The following is an 18,888-nucleotide window of genomic DNA, read 5'->3' as shown; positions in this document are numbered from 1 at the left end:
GGTTAGGTATTAAGTCTTTGTGGGTTTTAGTTAAGTGATTCCAGCTTGGGCTTGCTCTCTCCTTGTTAACAACACATATCCCTTTTTTATCTTTATTCCAAAAGTTAGTCACTAGCAGATCTTTAAGAAATACTTTCTAAATTCTAATGCAAAAATACTCATTCCTAGTTTAATCCAACAGTCCTCCTTCTCTTCTCTTGCATGTTAGAGAGAATACCTCCACAGTGTTATCTGGGTGCCACCGTGGGTTGTTGGTTAAGAGTTTCAGTTGGGTTCTTACTGCTGGTTGGCATTCCTCTCCCTATCCCCAACCAATTCACTCATCTGCTTCCGAATCTTGCCTACAACACATTCCTTCCTCAGCTCATATAGCATAGCTCCCCACTTCTCAAGAAAAACAGAGGTCTCTTTCTTACTTTCACCTGTATCCATACTCGCATAGTCTTCCTTTCTTCTGCTTTCCTAAGAGAAGCAGACCAGACCTCTACCTCTCCTCCAGTCCTGCCTTCTTCAGGACATTTTCTTTATTTATTCTCAACTCTGTAATACCAACATATAAACAAGCATGGGTCTCTCCTATGTCTTAAAATAATCCTCTCTTTTCCCTCTTGCAACCTTAATTCTTTCTTTCATGCTGTTTCATGCTCTCAGCCCTCCTCTGCTGATTACACTTTTGGAAGAGTTGTCCCTGTTCATTGTGCCCATTCCATTACAGTTCACTAAAGAGATTCTTACTGACCACCCATAATCTGATTTCTACAGCTCTCTAATTACAGTTCAATTGAAAGATTGTAGAAATTCAAAGAATAGTTTTCTATCCCTATCTTGCTTAAATTTCTTTAAGCTTAACCTCTGCTGTTCATTCCTTCCTTAAAATTTTACTTTTGGCTTCTATGATATTGTTTTCCTCAATTTTTTCCTACCTAAGTGTTTTTCAGTTTTCTAGCTCATATTTTTTTTTAAGTTTTCTTTTCTTTACTAATAATCCCCCTCCCCTGCTTCCTCTCTGCCTTTTGTCCTGCTCAAATCCTTGATGCCTACTCTTCTTAAGAATCTGTCCTGCTTTTGGCAACTGCAAAGCTGGGGAGATCCTGGATGTCAGATCTCATTGTCCTCCCAGTCCTTCCACTCCTTCCCTAATCCCCTCAAAACAATGGTTTGGTTAAAAAAAAAAAAAAAAAAAAAAAGTCTTTTCACTTCACTTTGTCTCATCTTTTCCTATTTTTGACTTTGGCCCCCTAAATCTGTATCTCTAGCACAAACCTTTCTCCTGAACTCCATGTCAGTGTTCAGGGTTCATCTGGCACCAATAAACTGAACACATCAAAAACTGAACTCTTAGTCTTCCTTCTCCTGCCCCTACTTCCCCAGATCTACTCTTGCCCTCTCTGATCTGGGTTATTTTGATGGTCTCCTGCATAGATTTCTTGTCTCTCTTTCCACCAGTCATTCCTCCAGACTTCCACAAATTTATCTGTCTAAAATGCGTATCTGGGGCACATGGGTGGCTCGGTTAAGCAACTGCCTTCAGCTAAGGTCATGATCTTGAGGTCCTGGGATTGAGGCCCGCATTGGGTTCCCTGCTCATGCGGCAGCCTGCTTCTCCCTCTTCCTCTGCAGCCTTCCTTCCTGCGATCTTTCTCTCTGTGTCTCTCTCAAATGAATAAATAAAAGAAATAAAATAAAATGCACATCTGATTATGTCATTTTCTTGCTTAAAATCCTTCAGTGGTATCCCATCTAATAAGCACCAGATTCCTTAACATGATGCTTCATTACCTGATTCTTGGCATCCTTTCTAAAAACCTCTTTTTTATATAATTTTATTTATTTTTTCAGTAATTGCTGCACAGCATGGGGCTCATGCTCATGACCCCGAAATCAAGAGTTGCACACTTTTCTGACTGAGTCAGTCAGGTGCCCCTCTAAAAGCCTCTTATATTTGTTTCCCATATGTCTCACATGTCTATTTCCCACACAAGTGCTATCTATCCTCCTAGTGTTTGTACACTCAACTCCTTTATTGAAATGTTTTCCATCTTGTTCTTGGTGAACTTCCTCTCATTTCTCAGGATTATCTCAGTGTTTCTTTCAAACTACCTCTGAAACCTCTGTCCCAGTGCAAATTTAAGGGCTCTTTCTTATATACTCACATAACACGTTGGTATGCATTCATCATGTATTATGGCAAATGCTTTGTTTACTTATGGCTCTTCCCATACTAGACTCCGAACTCATTGAGGTGCCAGATAGATAAAGCTGGAATTACCTGAGCTATCATTGCTCAAATGAAAACCTCACCCTTGTGTATGTGTGTGTCTGTGTGTGTATAAAGCCACATGGAGATGTTTGAAAAAAATATGTACGTATTGAGAAAAATATTTCAGATAATGATCATTCTCCATATAAAAAGGCCATACATAAATCAGTTCTGTTATTTTTACAAAAATGAATTCCATTTCATTCAGACCACAAAAGAATGAAAATAGGTTTCTAAAATTTCTTACCATAAATTGATTTTAAATATGTTCACCCCCCAAATTTATAGTATTTGAAAATAATTTGAAGACTTGGATATGTGGGTACCAGTTGAAAATTCAGTGCCAGTTGAAAAAAATGTCCTAACAAACACTAAATGAATGCTTCCTGAATCTTTCTTCACACATGGTCCTGAAGAAAGGTGCCAAATCAGCTCTTTTGAGAAGTTCTGGCAATTGGCAGGCTAGGAAAGGTGAATGAATACAAGTAAAGAGAAAACATCTAGAGCATGAATCTTACTGAAAAATTTCCTCAGAATTGATACCCAGAAGATGAATATGGCTCTCAAAATCCATCTTCTCTAAGGAAGTACTCAAACTTTAACCTCACTATAGGGAAATTTTTTAAGCTAGGTCATTTCCACCATGCAAAAAAAGGTTCCTGGCCCATCCACAAAGATAAGTAGATTCCTCTTGCTTCTAATTCTTCAACTGTGGTTTTAAATAATGTGCCTTAAAGGAGAAATGTTGTCATAGGTGTTTATATTAACCAGAAAGTATTAGTACATTTCACTGAATGCAGAGGCAATTAAGATCAAAGAAGTAAGTTTAAAATTATTTCTTTCTGAATAATGTTTGAAGCGTGTTATTAATGATCATGACACAAACTTTGTCCTTCGTATGGTCATCCTTAAAAATTCACCTTTTGATACAGTAGGGTCAACATAGACAGCCTGTTTTCTTTTCTGTATCTTTGATAGTGTCCTTTTAACATACTAGATTTAAATTTAATGACTAAGAATTCTAGTGGTAGAATTTTTATAAAAATTATAAATTACTTATAAAACATGTCATACTTTTCTCATTTTAAATTTTTTCATACTTTTTAATATTTCTTCACATTTTATAGATAAACTCATTGGAGTTCATTGTACCAATGGAATTAACAGAACAGGATACCTTATATGTAGGTAAGAATGATAGAGGTGCTAAATTTTCAAGTCTGTCTTCTTGAGAAGAAAATTTTAAAGTTCAGCCTTACCTATATTGTAAAATTAAAATGATATTTTTAATTCAGGTACCTTATCGATGTTGAAGGCTGGGATCCAGATACAGCAATTCAAGGTATTTTTAGAAAGTTTAGCTAAAAGCAAGGACCAATGTTATGAAAATATCTAGTGCCATTTAGATGAATTAAAATATAGAAAATAATGATTTATTTCTTTTTTATTTAGTTATTGCCTTTCTGTTAATACCTTTTCAACTTAATACATTTTTAACTAGATTTTTCATATAGCCATTTATTTTTAAAAATGAAAAAACAAAACACGAGAACATTAAAAATTAAGGTTGTGATTTTTTTTTTTTTAAGGTTGTGATGTTTTTATATAAAATAAAAATTTTTAGGATCTCATCACTGCTACCACAATAAATCATTTTATTATATAATCTGTTAGTTGGTGAACAAAATCCAAGGATCTTGTCACAAAATTTACCTCATTAATTTTATTTGACCAACATTAATCCTTCATTGATTATTCTTAGCTTTTGGTGAGGCCCGTGGTCATCGAATAGATGGATGTGTGTACTTAAAGGATCTCAAAACTCGACCCATGAGAAGGTAAATTTTAAATTGGACGGTGAGTTGTATCGTATCCAAGGATCTTATTCCTTTAGTAGATTTCTTTCTTATCCTTTGTAGGTTTCTTAAATTAAAAACCTTTGTTATGATTCATACTGTTAAATATAAAAACCAAAAGAAAACTAATATATATATCATTAGAACACTCTGCTGGCTGTAACTGATTTTTGTGTTAAATATATTCAGAAGTTTTAGGAAACTTTTAAAGAATGTTGATCACAGTTAATTAAAATCTACTATTGTTACCCTGTCAAAAAATTTAGACTGCGTCATCTCCTAAATTTAGCATCATAGGGCATGGACGAAATTATTTTGAACTGGAAAAGCTTTAAGTATATAGGTATTATCAGTCAGTCACCCTTACCATATCAGAGGAACATTGAGATGGCTCTCCTAAAATGGTAGTTTTTGATTTGACAATATAGTAGATATAGGTGGAATATGTTTTAAAAAGACAGATTCCTAGGGCCCCCCATATAAGCTACTAATTTAGTAGGTTTGGTGTGATGTTTAGGGAGAGAAATGTCAGAAACTTGATTTTTAAATCTCCTCATAATTGGGAGCCAATGTGCTAAATCATATAAATTGACTAAGTAATTCGTGGACTGCCAACCTGAGTAAACTGAAATATGTACCCTTTAGTAAGTAAATGATTTGACTTCCTTGACAGAACTTTTGATCATCCTCTATTATAATAGTTTGAGATTGCCTTTTAGAAATAGCAACTCAGGGACACCAGAGCCAAACTCTTAGTTTCAGCTGAGGTCGTGATCTCAGGGTCATGAGATAGAGCTTCATGTGGGTCTCCATGCTGAGTGTGGAGTCTGCTGGTTTCTCTCTTCTTCTTCCTCTGCCCCTCCCTGCCTAATGTGCGCTCACACTCTCGCTCTCTCTCAAATAAATAAAGAAGGGACTCTTAGAAAAAATAGAAATAGCAGTTTATTTTAATAGTAATATGCAGTTGCTTCTTGAGATGTATACAGATTTGTGATACTAAGACTATGTATCGTCATAGAGGAGCATTTTTTCTTTGGCAAGAAATCCTGTGCCCACTTTATTTAAAAACTACATCAAGCAGAACACGTGGGTGGGTGGCGGTCGATAAGCATCTGACTTTTGATCTCAGCTCTGGGCTTGATCTTGGGGCCGTGAGTTTAGGCCCCACATTGGGCAGAGTCTACTTAAAACAAACAAAGAAAAAAAAACCATGTCAAGCAGGGACACCTGTGTGGCTCAGTTGGTTAAGCATCTGCCTTCGGCTCAGGTCATGATCTTGGGGTCCCAGGATCGAGCCCTGTATCAGGCTCCATGCTTAGTGGGGAGTCTGCTTTTCCCACTTCCTCTGCCTCTTCCACCCCAGCTCATGTTCTTTCTCTCTCTCTTTGTCTCAAATAAATAAAATCTTTTAAAAAAAACTGCATCAAGCAAGTTACTCGGACAAAAAAATTTAAGATGGGCCAGGATACAGCTTGCTTGTTTATTCGCTTTGAGAGTGAAATTTAGTAATTCAGTAAATAATCTGATATATTCTAGGCACCATTCTAGATGCTGGTGATATAGCAGCTAACAGAACAGACTAAAATATAGAGCTTACATTCTAGTTGGAGGCAAGCAATAAACAATTTAAATAAGTAAAATATGTAGCTTGTGATTCAGAATTAATTACTGTGGAAGACAGTAAACCTGGAAAGGGGAATAGAGGATGTTGAGATGATGGGGAAGGTTGAGATTTAGAAGGATCACCAAGGAAAGCCTCACTAAAAAGGTGATGTGTGACTAAAGCCCTGAAGGAAGACAGAGAGCAATCCATGTGATTAGGTTTGACATTTGACCCTACCCAGCTTGGACCCTGTTGTCAGCCATCTTCAGCGTCCTTACCAGGAGCCTAGATTCATTCATTCTGTTGACTTTCCATTCTGCCAGTATGGTAATTCCAAATTTGGAGAATTTTCAACAGCTTCCCTTCCTGAGCTGATAAGTATCATAGTCAAACTATGTTAAGTTTAGCTGTGAATTAAAATTATTTAACACTGCTTTACTGCTGATGTTTGTTAAACTAGACAGATTAAAGAAAATTAACTGGAGAGAAAATGCAAAGGTAAGAAAATGGGCAGTTAGAGCCCACTCATTAGAGAAATTTGGCAAGAAATGGAAAGAGGATGAAAATCAATAGGAAACTGTAGGATGTGTTTGCTCATTACTATGACCACACGACAAATGTGATACACAAACTATTCCAGAATTTAAGTAATAATTTCTGCTTTCTGTGCTTTAAAGTCCTTTGCAGATTATCTGCAAATACAAGGCTCAGCAACATTGCCATTTTATAAAAACGCCAACTGACCAGGACCTTCTTCCCAGATCCTTGGCCCTTAAGATTTTAGGATAACATAAATTTAAGCCAGAGACTACTGGTTGCAATAAAAAAAAAAAAACAAAAAAAACAAAAAAAAAAACAAGAGATGTGGAAACCTTGGTGGCTCAGTTGGTTAAGCAACTGCCTTCAACTCTGGTCATGATCCTGGAGTCCCAGGATTGAGTCCCACATCAGGCTCCCTGCTTGGTGGGGAGGCTGCTTCTCCCTCTGACCCTCCCCGCTCTCATACATTCTGTTTCTCTCGTTCTCTAATTCTCTCTTAAATAAATAAAATCTTTTTTAAAAAATTTCTTAAAAAAAAAAAAAGAAAGAAAGAAAACGAGATGTTAAGCAGTGCCCAGACTGAACCAATGCAAGAGAAAGTTACTTTTGGGAAGACTTTGTAAGCTCTAAAATTGACATAAAGATCCAAAGTCCCTTCCTGTTTGTAGTCCATCCCTCTCCTAAACCCAGCACTGTAACTGCACATCTATATCAGGAGAAAGCAGTGTGGATTAGAGAGAATTTTATTGGAGAGAATTTGCTGCCACCTTTATCTTTTTTCCTGAAAATTCTTTGATCTCATAATGCTTTGAAAAACTTTTGTCGTTCATATACCAAATAGGGAAAGTAGACATTATTTACTTATATCCTTGCTTTTAGAGACTAACTGAATTCAGAGTCTGAAAGTATAATTTCTTACGAAATTCCTGTGAATAAATTCAGACTCTGAAGATGTTTCTTATGAATGAAGATGAAAGCAAAATCTGAAAGTTTTCTGCTTCCCTTTGAGCTAATTGCTAATTCTTAAACAAAAAATTGTCCTTATGATTAGTCACTTATAAAAAGAAGATATTTCTCGACCAACTTCTACATTTTAACTATCCAGAATTCAGCTGGCCTACAGAAAATTCTGTATACTACCCTCTCAAAGGTTTGTATTTACTGAGAATTTTAGACTTGAGTCTTTGCTTCATTGTGAACCTGGCTTGGCCCTAAAGATTGTACATTCTATTAAGAGTTGGGAACGTTTCTTAAAGAGCCAGATAGTAAATACTGTAGGCTTGCAGGCCATGTCATCTATCACAGATATGCCATGGTAGCCTTAAACAGCCATAGCCAACATAAACAAATAGGCTGTGTTCCAGTAAAACCATATTTACAAAAACAAATTGCTTAGCTTCCTAATGTGTTCTAAACTGTTCCCATTTGCTCTGGGTTAATTTTATTTCTTCCTCAGTGCTGGAACAAAATACATCTGCACATTGCCTTGTCATAACATGAAGAATATGCTGTACTATTACTTTCTCCAGGTTACTATCCTGGTATGTGCCTGAACCTTCTAGACGTCTTAAATACCTGGCTCACATTGTCTTTTTTTTTTTTTTGAGTTGAGATTCATAAACATGAAGTTAACCAATTTAACATGAATGATTGCATGGCATTTAGTACTTTTAAAGTGTTTTGTGACCAACACCTTTATTGAATGAAAAACATCTTCATCACCCTAAAAGAAGACCCATATCCATAAAGTATCTGCTTACCATTAACCCCCTTCCCCAACTCCTGGCAGCTGCCATTCTGCGTTCTATGTCTATGAGTTTATCTCTTCTGGATAATTCATGTAAATGGAGTCATACAATAGACCTTTGGTATCTGACTTCTTTCACTTAGCACCATGTTTTTAAGATTCATCTATGTATAGCATTTTTTGGTATTTCATTTCCTTTTATGGCTGAGTAATGTTCCTTTGTATATATACTACAATCTGTTTATTCATCTGTTAGTTGACATTTGGGCTGTTTCTACCTTTAAAAATATATATGTTTTATTATTGTTAACATATAATGTATTATTTGTTTCAGAGGTACAGGTCTTTGTCTTACACAATACATACCGCTTACCTCAACATATACCTTCCCCAATGTCCATACCCAGCCACCCAAGCCCTCCCACCCCCCTCCACTCTAGCAACCCTCAGTTCATTTTCTGAGATTAAGAATCTCTTATGGTTTGTCTCTCTCTCTGGTTTCTTCTTGTTTCATTTTTTCCTCTCTTCCCCTGTGATCCTCTGCCTTGTTTCTCAAATTCCATATATCAGTGAGATCATATGATAATTGTCTTTCTCTGATTGATTTATTTCATTTAGCATTAATATCCTCTAGTTCCATCCACATCATTGCAAATGCCAAGATTTCAGTTTTCTGATGGCTGCATAATGTTCTATTGTATATATATGCTGTATCTTATTTATCCATTCATCTTTCTGTGGACATCTGGGCTCTTTCCATAGTTTGGCTATTGTGGATGTGGCTACTTATAAACATTGGGGTGCAGGTGCCCCTTCAGATCACTACATTTGTATCTTTGGGGTAAATACCAGTAGTGCAATTGCTGGGTTGTAGTGTGGCTCTATTTTGAATTTTTTGAGGAGCCTCCATACTGTCTTCTATGGCTGCTCCAGCTTGCATTCCTGCCAATAGTGCAGGAGGGTTCCCCTTTCTCCACATCCTCGCCAACACCTGTCATTTCCTGACTTATTAATTTTAGCTCCACCTTTTTTTAAACCTCACTTTTTATTTATTTTTTTGGTGATAATTATTTTTTAATTCAATTAATTAACATATAATGTATTATTAGTTTTAGAGGTAGAGGTCATTGATTCATCAGTCTTATATAATACCCAGTGCTCATTACATCACGTGTGCTCCTAAATGTCCATCACTTGGTTTACCCATCCCTCCACCCCCATTTCTGCCTTTTTGCTATTGTGAATAGTGTTGCTGTGAATATGTGTGTATTTATTTGAGTAGCTGTCTTCAATTTTGGATTAATGAGTATGAGAGAACAGCGATTCTCAAATATGGCTATTTGGGGGTTACTTGGGGGCTTGTTAAGTGTAGACTTCTTTGGCTCACCTATACCTAGTGAATAAGACTGTCTGAAGAGGGGCCTAGGAATTTTTTATGTGTTTTTTTTTTAATGCATTCAGAATGATTTCTGTTGCTAATAGTTCACATTTGGAAATCACTGTAATAACCAACCAGGTTTCAGAATTGAAATTGATAGGACAAGCTGCTGAGCTGAAACCAGTATGATGAGATTTATGGAGAAAGAAGTATAATCCTACAATTGTTGATTTTTTTTAAAAATTGCACTGACAAGATGTGGAAGCCTTAGTAGTTCAGATGAAAATAGGAATTTTACTTGATGTAGTATGATGCAGCTGATTAAAAAAACTAATGTACTGGGACGCCTGGGTGGCTCAGTTGGTTAAGCAGCTGCCTTTGGCTCAGGTCATGATCCCAGCATCCTGGGATCGAGTCCCACATCGGGCTCCTTGCTCGGCAGGGAGTCTGCTTCTCCCTCTGCCTCTGCCTGCCATTCTGTCTGCCTGTGTTCACGCGCTCTCTCTCTCTCTGACAAAAAAAAAAAAAATCTTTAAAAAAAAAAAAAACTAATGTACTTTAAAGGTCAGCATTTAAAGTTTCAGATCACAGTCAAAGGAGTTAATAATTTTACTATACATATGGTTTTGCCACGTTTCAAGTATTGAGTTCAGTTATGTGTTCCACATTTTAAATCACTGAGAAACCAAGAGGAGTGATAACTGAGTCCCAGCTCTCCTTTAACATAGCACTGGGGCAGTTAAATTCTCTCAGAAAGGGGAGATGGAGAGGAGAAGGGAGTTGAGGGAAATTGGAAGGGGAGGTGAACCATGAGAGACTATGGACTCTGAAAAACGATCTGAAGGTTTTGAAGGGGCAGGGGGTGGGAGGTTGGGGGAACCAGGTGGTGGGTATTGGAGAGGGCACGGATTGCATGGAGCACTGCGTGTGGTGCAAAAACAATCAGTACTGTTACACTGAAAATAAAGAAAATTTAAAAATTTTTTTAAAAAAGAAATTAGTAATAGATTTTTCAGGTGCCCTTTGGCTCCCAAGTGCAATGAACAAAATTTTCATTGACCCTTATTATTGCTTTTATAGAAATGAATTCCCAGCATGTAGAAGGGAGTATGGGAAATTTTAAATGGGACATAAATATGTCAGGTGTTTATTTTTGAAGCATACAAGTAGAGATGTAACTTCAGAGCCTAAAGTTAGAGCCAAGGGCAGCAAGACTTTAACAATTTATAAAATTTAATATTTATATAATATTTTAATATATAACTATATTGAGGAATACTTTTATATTATAATTTTAATATTTATATTTTAATTTTATATTTATAAATTTTTGTTTTGTTTTTATATCAATTTTATATTTGTTTAATTTTATATTACAATTTTAATATATAACTTTATTGAGGAATACTTTTCAAATACTTGTATATATTTAAAGTATACAACATTGTGATTTTATATATGTATATATTCTGGAATGATTACTAAGATCAAAATAATTAACATATCTAGCACCTCGCTTAACTCTTTTTTTGGGGTAAGAATGCTTAAGATCTCAACATCTTTGAAGTTTACAGTACCATATTATTAACTCTATTCACCATGCTGTACATTAAATCCTTGGAACTTATGCTGCTTAAAATTGACAATTTGTACCCTTTGAACTACGTTTTCCCTGTTCCCCCCGCCACTATCCCTATTGGCAACCACAATTCTATTCTTTGAAATGAGCTGGGGTTTTTTTAGATTCTGCAGAAAGTATTTGTTGTTCTCTGCTTGGCTTATTTCACTTGGCATAATGCCCTTCAGATTCATCCTTGTTGCAAATAGCAAGATTTCCTTCTTCCTTGTGGCGGAGTAATACTCTGTGTGTGTATGTGTGTGTGTGTGTGGTGTTTGCCACCTTTTCTTTATATTCAGACATTGAAAGACTTTTAGGTTGTTTTCATATCTTGGATATTGTGAATAATGCTGCAGTGAACATGGGAGTGCAGAGATCTCTTCAAAATGATGATCTCAATTCCTTTGGGTAAATACCCAAGGAGTAGGATTGCTGGATTATATGGTAGCTCTATTTTTAATTCGTCCAGGAACCAACATACTGTTTTCTGTAATGGTTGTACCAATTTACGTTCCCATTACAGTGCACAAACAACTACACTGATAAGATTTGCAGGGGTTCTCCAGCTTTCCTTTACCTCTGTGGGGTGAAATCCCTCCAAGGGGATCCCTCCTGACACTGAGCTGCTCTGAACTGGGGGAAGGGGTGATTCAGGTATAATGCTTGGTTTTCTGAGCTCCACAAGGTTTCTTCCACTTCCTCATTGTGGTCCAGAGCTTTCTCAGCCTGTTTTTATCAGTTTGTAGTTTGTTATTGCTTTGTTGTTTGGGAGAGAGATGAATATTGGCAGCTCCTATTCCTCCATCTTGCTCATGTAATACCTCTATACAATATTAACTTTAAGGATGAAAGACTGTTTACAGCTTAGAGGTTTATATGTTAGAATTTTTTTTTAATTTTTAATTTTTAATTTTTTATAAACATATATTTTTATCCCCAGGGGTACAGGTCTGTGAATCACCAGGTTTACACACTTCACAGCACTCACCAAAGCACATACCCTCCCCAATGTCCATAATCCCACCCCCTTCTCCCAAACCCCCTCCCCCCAGCAACCCTCAGTTTGTTTTGTGAGATTAAGAGTTACTTATGGTTTGTCTCCCTCCCAATCCATTCTTGTTTCATTGATTCTTCTCGTACCCACTTAAGCCCCCATGTTGCATCACCACTTCCTCATATCAGGGAGATCATATGATAGTTGTCTTTCTCCGCTTGACTTATTTCGCTAAGCATGATACGCTCTAGTTCCATCCATGTTGTCGCAAATGGCAAGATTTCATTTCTTTTGATGGCTGCATAGTATTCCATTGTGTATATATACCACATCTTCTTGATCCATTCATCTGTTGATGGACATCTAGGTTCTTTCCATAGTTTGGCTATTGTGGACATTGCTGCTATAAACATTCGGGTGCACGTGCCCCTTTGGATCACTACGTTTGTATCTTTAGGGTAAATGCCCAATAGTGCAATTGCTGGGTCATAGGGCAGTTCTATTTTCAACATTTTGAGGAACCTCCATGCTGTTTTCCAGAGTGGCTGCACCAGCTTGCATTCCCACCAACAGTGTAGGAGGGTTCCCCTTTCTCCGCATCCTTGCCAGCATCTGTCATTTCCTGACTTGTTGATTTTAGCCATTCTGACTGGTGTGAGGTGATATCGCATTGTGGTTTTGATTTGTATTTCCCTGATGCCGAGTGATATGGAGCACTTTTTCATGTGTCTGTTGGCCATCTGGATGTCTTCTTTGCAGAAATGTCTGTTCATGTCCTCTGCCCATTTCTTGATTGGATTATTTGTTCTTTGGGTGTTGAGTTTGCTAAGTTCTTTATAGATTCTGGACACTAGTCCTTTATCTGATATGTTGTTTGCAAATATCTTCTCCCATTCTGTCAGTTGTCTTTTGATTTTGTTAACTGTTTCCTTTGCTGTGCAAAAGCTTTTGATCTTGATGAAATCCCAATAGTTCATTTTTGCCCTTGCTTCCCTTGCCTTTGGCGTTGTTCCTAGGAAGATGTTGCTGCGGCTGAGGTCGAAGAGGTTGCTGCCTGTGTTCTCCTCAAGGATTTTGATGGATTCCTTTCTCACATTGAGGTCCTTCATCCATTTTGAGTCTATATGTTAGAATTTTTATGTGTGTTATTATAAAGGGATTTTCATGTAAAATTGGACATAGTAGTCACCATACTTGGTACTTACTTTTGCCAAGTATTTATATTTAAGAATTTATAAGAGGGACACCTAGGTGGCTTAGTCGGTTAGATATCTTACACTTGGTTTCAGCTCAGGTCATAATTTCGGGGTTGTGGAATCAAGCCCCACTTCAGGCTCTACACTGGGCATGGAGCCTGCATAAGATCCTCTACCTAACTCTTTGCCCCTCCCCCGATTTTCTCTCCCTCTCAAAATAAATAAATAAATAATTTGTTTATTAGTTTAATTGTGCTTCTGATTATTGAAAAATAAACGTAGGGGTGCCTGGATGGCTCAGTTAGCCAAGCATCTGCCTTTGGCTCAGGTCATGATCCCAGGATCCAGGGATCAAGTCCCACATTGGGCTCCCTGCTCACTGGGAAGTCTGCTTCTCCTTCTGCCTCTCCCCCGCTTGTGTGCTTTCCCTCTCTCTGTCAAATAAATAAATATTTTAAAATAAAACAAAAGACTATTAAAAGAGAGGAATTTTTTATTGTCCAGTTCATAAAGTAGGAGAGTTCTTAGACCCAAGATTTCAGAGCAGGAAAAAAAATGATAGCACTAGACCTTCTGCTTTCAACCATGACAGAGTAATAGGAACCAGATTTACTCTCCCACCTAACTAACAAAAACTAAACAACTTAAAAAGCAGAGAAAATATATGAAAGATAATTTTCAAGAAATTGGATAGCAGGGATAAAGGACAATTATCTCTGAGAAATGGTGAACCATGGACATTAATGACCCAGGATTGCTCCAGTTTACTGCCTTAGAGTTTCCAGGCCATGGCACAGGAAAGGTGGAGTCATGCAGAGCCAGATGGATACCCTAAGTTAAGGAGAAAGAATGATCAGAGAGACTGACAGCTAGTGCTGGAAAGGAGAGAGCTGCACAGAGAGAGAAGTCTCTAGATCAGTAGAGAGGCACCCTGCATATAAGGAAACTATAACTACTAGAAGATTAGAGGGAATGTTTTTCACACAGAGCCAGATTGGAAAACAGAGTAGTTGATAGGATACTGGGTAGTACTTAGAAGGGTCTTGTTTCACTGGTGGGGAATAGTTAGCCCTGGACTGAACACTACTCTTAGTTGACCTAATAATTCTTAAAAGCAACATGTAAGAGGATCAAATTATTTCCAAGCAACTTAACTGCCTCCTAAAACAAATCTCAAGAATATTTAAGTCAATACCAAAATACACAGCACAATGAATTTGGGCTTTTCCCCCCTAATTTTTCTCAGTTTCTGTTCTGAAAATGTGAGAGGTTGCACAGTATAATGAAAAAAATATTAGATTGAGGGGCGCCTGGTTGGCTCAGTGGGTTAAGCTTCTGCCTTCAGCTCAGGTCATGATCTCAGCGTCCTGGGATCGAGCCCTGCCTTGGGCTCTCTGCTCAGCGGGGAGCATGCTTCCCCCTCTCTCTCTGCCTGCCTCTCTGCCTACTTGTGATCTCTGTCAAAAAAATAAAATCTTAGGGGCACCTGGGTGGCTCAGCTGGTTAAGCTGCTGCCTTTGGCTTGGGTCATGATTCCAGGGTACTGGGATCGAGCCCTGCATTGGGCTCCCTGCTCAGCAGAGAGCCTGCTTCTCTCTCTCCCCCTCTCCCTGCCGCTCTGCTTACTTGTGCTCTCTTTCTAGCTCTCTGTCAAATAAATAAATAAAATGTTTTAAAAATAAAATAAAATAGGGGCGCCTGGGTGGCTCAGTGGGTTAAGCTGCTGCCTTTGGCTCAGGTCATGATCTCAGGGTCCTGGGATCGAGGCCCGCATCAGGCTCTCTGCTCAGCAGGGAGCCTGCTTCCCTCTCTCTCTCTGCCTGCCTCTCCGTCTACTTTGATTTGTCTGTCAAATAAATAAATAAAATCTTTTTTAAAATAAATAAATAAATAAAATAGAATAAAATAAAATCTTAGAAAAAAAGCTGAAAAATATTCCATTGTGTGTATTTACTATATTTTCTTTGTCTGTTAACTTGTTGATGGACATTTTTAGGTTGTTTCCATACTTGATCTATTGGGAATAATGCTTCAGTAGACATAGGAGTGTAGGTACCTCTTCCAGATCCTGATTTCAATACCCAGGTGCCCCTACTTACTTGAAATTCTTAACACACGTTTGAGCACACATTTTGTGAAGTATTGCATATGTTAATTGGCTTAATTATAACAATTATTTCACAATGTGTATGTATATCAAAACATCAAAATGTATACCTTAAATATACAGAATTTTAAAAATACCTAGAAGCATTCCATTGATTTCTACACCTTGTACAAACTACCATTCCATTCTCTTGATACATTATCCAGTTTGGTTTTTTTTAAAGATTTATTTATTTATTTATTTGACACAGAGAGATCACAAGTAGGCAGAGAGGCAGGCAGAGAGAGAGGAGGAAGCAGGCTCCCTGCTGAGCAGAGAGCCCGAAGTGGGACTCGATCCCAGGACCCTGAGATCATGACCTGAGCCGAAGGCAGCGGCTTAACCCACTGAGCCACCCAGGCGCCCCATTATCCAGTTTTTTAAAAACACTTGTCCAGGATCACTGCCTCCATTTATTTACCACCTTATTCTCTGCTTAAATGTATCCAGTTTGTTTTCACCACTTAATTAAAATTTCCTTGTCAGAGGTCAGCAACAACCTAGTCACATCCTATAGTTTTTCTTTGCAATATCTGGCATCATTAACCACGTTCTACATATACTTTAAATTTTTTTTAAAGATTTTATTTATTTGACAGATCACAAGTAGGCAGAGAGGCAAGCAGAGAGAGGGGGGGAAAAGCAGGCTCCCCGCTCAGCAGAGACCCCCCCCCCCCCCATGCGGGACTCGATTTTAGGACCCTAGGATCATGACCAGAGCCGAAGGCAGTGGCTTAACCCACTGAGTCACCCAGGCGCCCCATACTTTAAATTTCTTATTTTGCTCACAGTACTATCCAGGTTTGCCTTCTAATATTCTCATAGCTCCATTCACCTTAGTTGTCTCCTCTTCGTCCTTTCTGTTGTAGATGTTTGATAAGACTGTCTTTGGCTTTTATTCCTGTAATCCCATTTTCTTGTCACTTCAGCTCTTATTTTTACCGTATGAGCCCCAAATCTTTCTCACAACTGAACTTCATACAAAATCTCACACTTTGTAGGGAACATTTTCTTTTCAAATTATAGGTGTTTGGGCAAGTTTATATAATAGCTCATGAAAAGAATGACTTTTGTATTTGTTTTTTAAAGACCACATCTGTTTTATAATGCACTAAAGCATTATCATCTCTCAGGGTTCAGAGGCTAAATAAAATTTAACCAAAAATTGAATTAGACCTGTGAGCTAGGGATTTCCTTTTTAGTACTTATTCAAGTATCCTGGCAGGAAGACTTACTGGATATTCATTTCTTACTTTTTACAGGAGCTATTCAATTAAATTTTCTCTCGTGTTTTTCTTCCATTTGAAGCCTTTTCCATGTGCCTTTACCTGAGGAAATGTTATTCCCAATATGTACCAGAACATTAGTGGCATCCTTTTTACTAGAATTTAGAAAAATAATTTTTGAACTCAATATTAATATTAATATTTTCCTAAGGTATAGTGATGGTCATTTATAGACACTAAGATATAATTCTTCCTGCCTTCTTCTCTGCCCTCTATCCCTGAAAAGATTGCCTTTATAGCACATTCAAATAGTCATTTTTCTACTTTTTAAAACTAAACAACATTGTAACAGTATAAAAATCTTAAGTGTCCTTTAGCATAAATTCAGTGAGGCCTTCCTAGAGAATACCTTCCACTTAATTTTATCTTCTCCAATAAAAATACAGTATTTATTTACCATCTCTGGTATACTGCTCAGGAATTTTGTTAAGCATTTCTGTATACCAGGCATAGTGCTAAACAGCTGTAGAGGCTGGGAAGAGGCCTTGCCCTCAAGGAGACAGGTGAGTAAAGCCAGCAGATATAACAGAGTGTTAAGTGTTACGATACAGAACACACTACTCATCCTTTTCCATTCCATAAGTATTTATGGAGTACCTACTGTGTTACGGCACTCTGCTTGACTGAGAATTCAGCAGTGAATAAGACAGACTAGGTCCCTTTCCTCATGAAGCTTTTAAGTCTCTGTGCAGTCTCACAAGGCCATATATGAGGGAATTTTGCACTGATATTTTCTCTACTTGGAATCGTCTGTCTTTGCATAACTGATTTCTTTGTTCAAATGTCATCACCTCAGAGAGTCAGCCTTTCCTGTCTTAATATTGTCCCCCTCTCCCAGTTACTGTCTATTATACTACCTTGGAGTTCCTACAAAGTGCCTATTACTATCAGAAATTATATAATTTATGTACTTGTTTATGATATGCCTCTCCTTTGAGCAAGGACTTGCCTGATTTGATCATTACCATTATCTTTAAGTGTTTGAATGGTGCCTGGTGCATTTTGGGCACCTAACAAGTATTTGCTGCATGGAAGAGTCAATGATTGGATGTATGATACTGGGGAAAGGCATTAACAAGGTAATTTCAGATAGTGGAAGTGGGTAATCAGAGGAAGTATACGGAAGAGGAGAGTTAGGGAGGTCTGGTGTCTGACATTATTCCCACTCCCCCTTTACCTCACCTTCCTCATAAGTGCCTATGCCTAAAGCCCTTAATTTTTATCATTTCTTGGCCACAGGAAATACTGTTTACATCCTCAAAGTTGGAAATCCGAACATCCTAAAATTTTGCTTGACTGATGACCTCTCCCTTATGGTTCTTAAGCTTTATTCTTTTCACTAAGACAAAATGGCAAAATATCCACAGATTTTTCTGTGATGCAAGTGGTGTGCAGTTGTGCTTTTTTTCTTCCTTGTTTTTTGCTCAGCTTATGTGTTTAAAAGCATATGATCTTATTTTTGATAGAATTTTTAAAAATTTATTGATATTTTTCCTCTAGTAATCTTGGAATGGATGTCTGGGATTCTGATGAAGATGCAAATCTCCCATCTAATTCTATGGAAGAATCTGGAGATTGGTCCCCAAATGAAGACTTCCATGGGTAAAAGCAACATAATTGTAGATGAATATTTTATGATAGTTTAGATACATATTAATGATGATAGAGTAGGGGAGAAAATCCATGGGATTGGGCATCAGGAAGTCTGCATTCAAATCTGATTCTGCTACTTTTAAATTGTAGGTAATATAGAGCCAATGACATAACGTTTTCAGGCCAGTGTTATTTAATGTATAACATAAAGCATTGGACAAGATCAGTTAGCCTTTCTTAAGTTGTATTTTAAGGACATATGAAACTAGTATTTTATGAGGTTTTATTAGTTTTACAGGAATAAAAAGTGTTAAGTCAAATAAATTTTGGAAATGCAAGCTGATGTCACCATGAACACTAGCTTATTTGAAGCCCTTCAAATTTCTGAAGTAAAGAAATTTATTAAATTTTGTTGAACCCAGCATTTCCATAACTTACTCAAGCACAAAACTGCTTTCCCCCCTGACAGAGCTAGCATTAACCTGATATGGAAGACTAATGTTCTCCAAGCTATTTGGCAAATATTGAATTAGGTAATCTCTGTGATCCCTTCAAAATTTAAAATGCTATGATTCTAAGTAATAATTTATATTTATTCTACCAATATATCAGGAAGTGGATTAAGGTTATCAAATGTTACTAGAATTTCCTCTGAGATAGATAGATAGATA

At 37.3% G+C, this 18,888-nt stretch overlaps 1 protein-coding gene across 3 annotated transcripts in view; it reads left to right on the top strand.

The window, feature by feature from the left end:
* Window positions 1-18,888, top strand: part of LOC132016651 (uncharacterized) — a 50,427-nt gene that overhangs the window by 25,596 nt on the left and 5,943 nt on the right. For 2 of the 3 annotated variants that reach the window (XM_059398223.1, XM_059398222.1), the window contains exons 5-8: window positions 3,388-3,448; window positions 3,556-3,602; window positions 4,023-4,098; window positions 18,125-18,226. In XM_059398223.1, coding sequence (XP_059254206.1) covers window positions 3,388-3,448; window positions 3,556-3,602; window positions 4,023-4,098; window positions 18,125-18,226 — 286 coding nt within the window. The remainder of the gene's footprint in view (window positions 1-3,387; window positions 3,449-3,555; window positions 3,603-4,022; window positions 4,099-18,124; window positions 18,227-18,888) is intronic. The other variant, XM_059398224.1, reaches the window with a different exon arrangement.

This window comes from Mustela nigripes, chromosome 4 (assembly GCF_022355385.1).
Source record: "Mustela nigripes isolate SB6536 chromosome 4, MUSNIG.SB6536, whole genome shotgun sequence".
In the NCBI taxonomy this organism is placed as follows: domain Eukaryota; kingdom Metazoa; phylum Chordata; class Mammalia; order Carnivora; family Mustelidae; genus Mustela; species Mustela nigripes.
The sequence above is the reverse complement of the archived record's forward strand: the minus strand, read 5'-3'. Positions and strand labels throughout refer to the sequence as shown.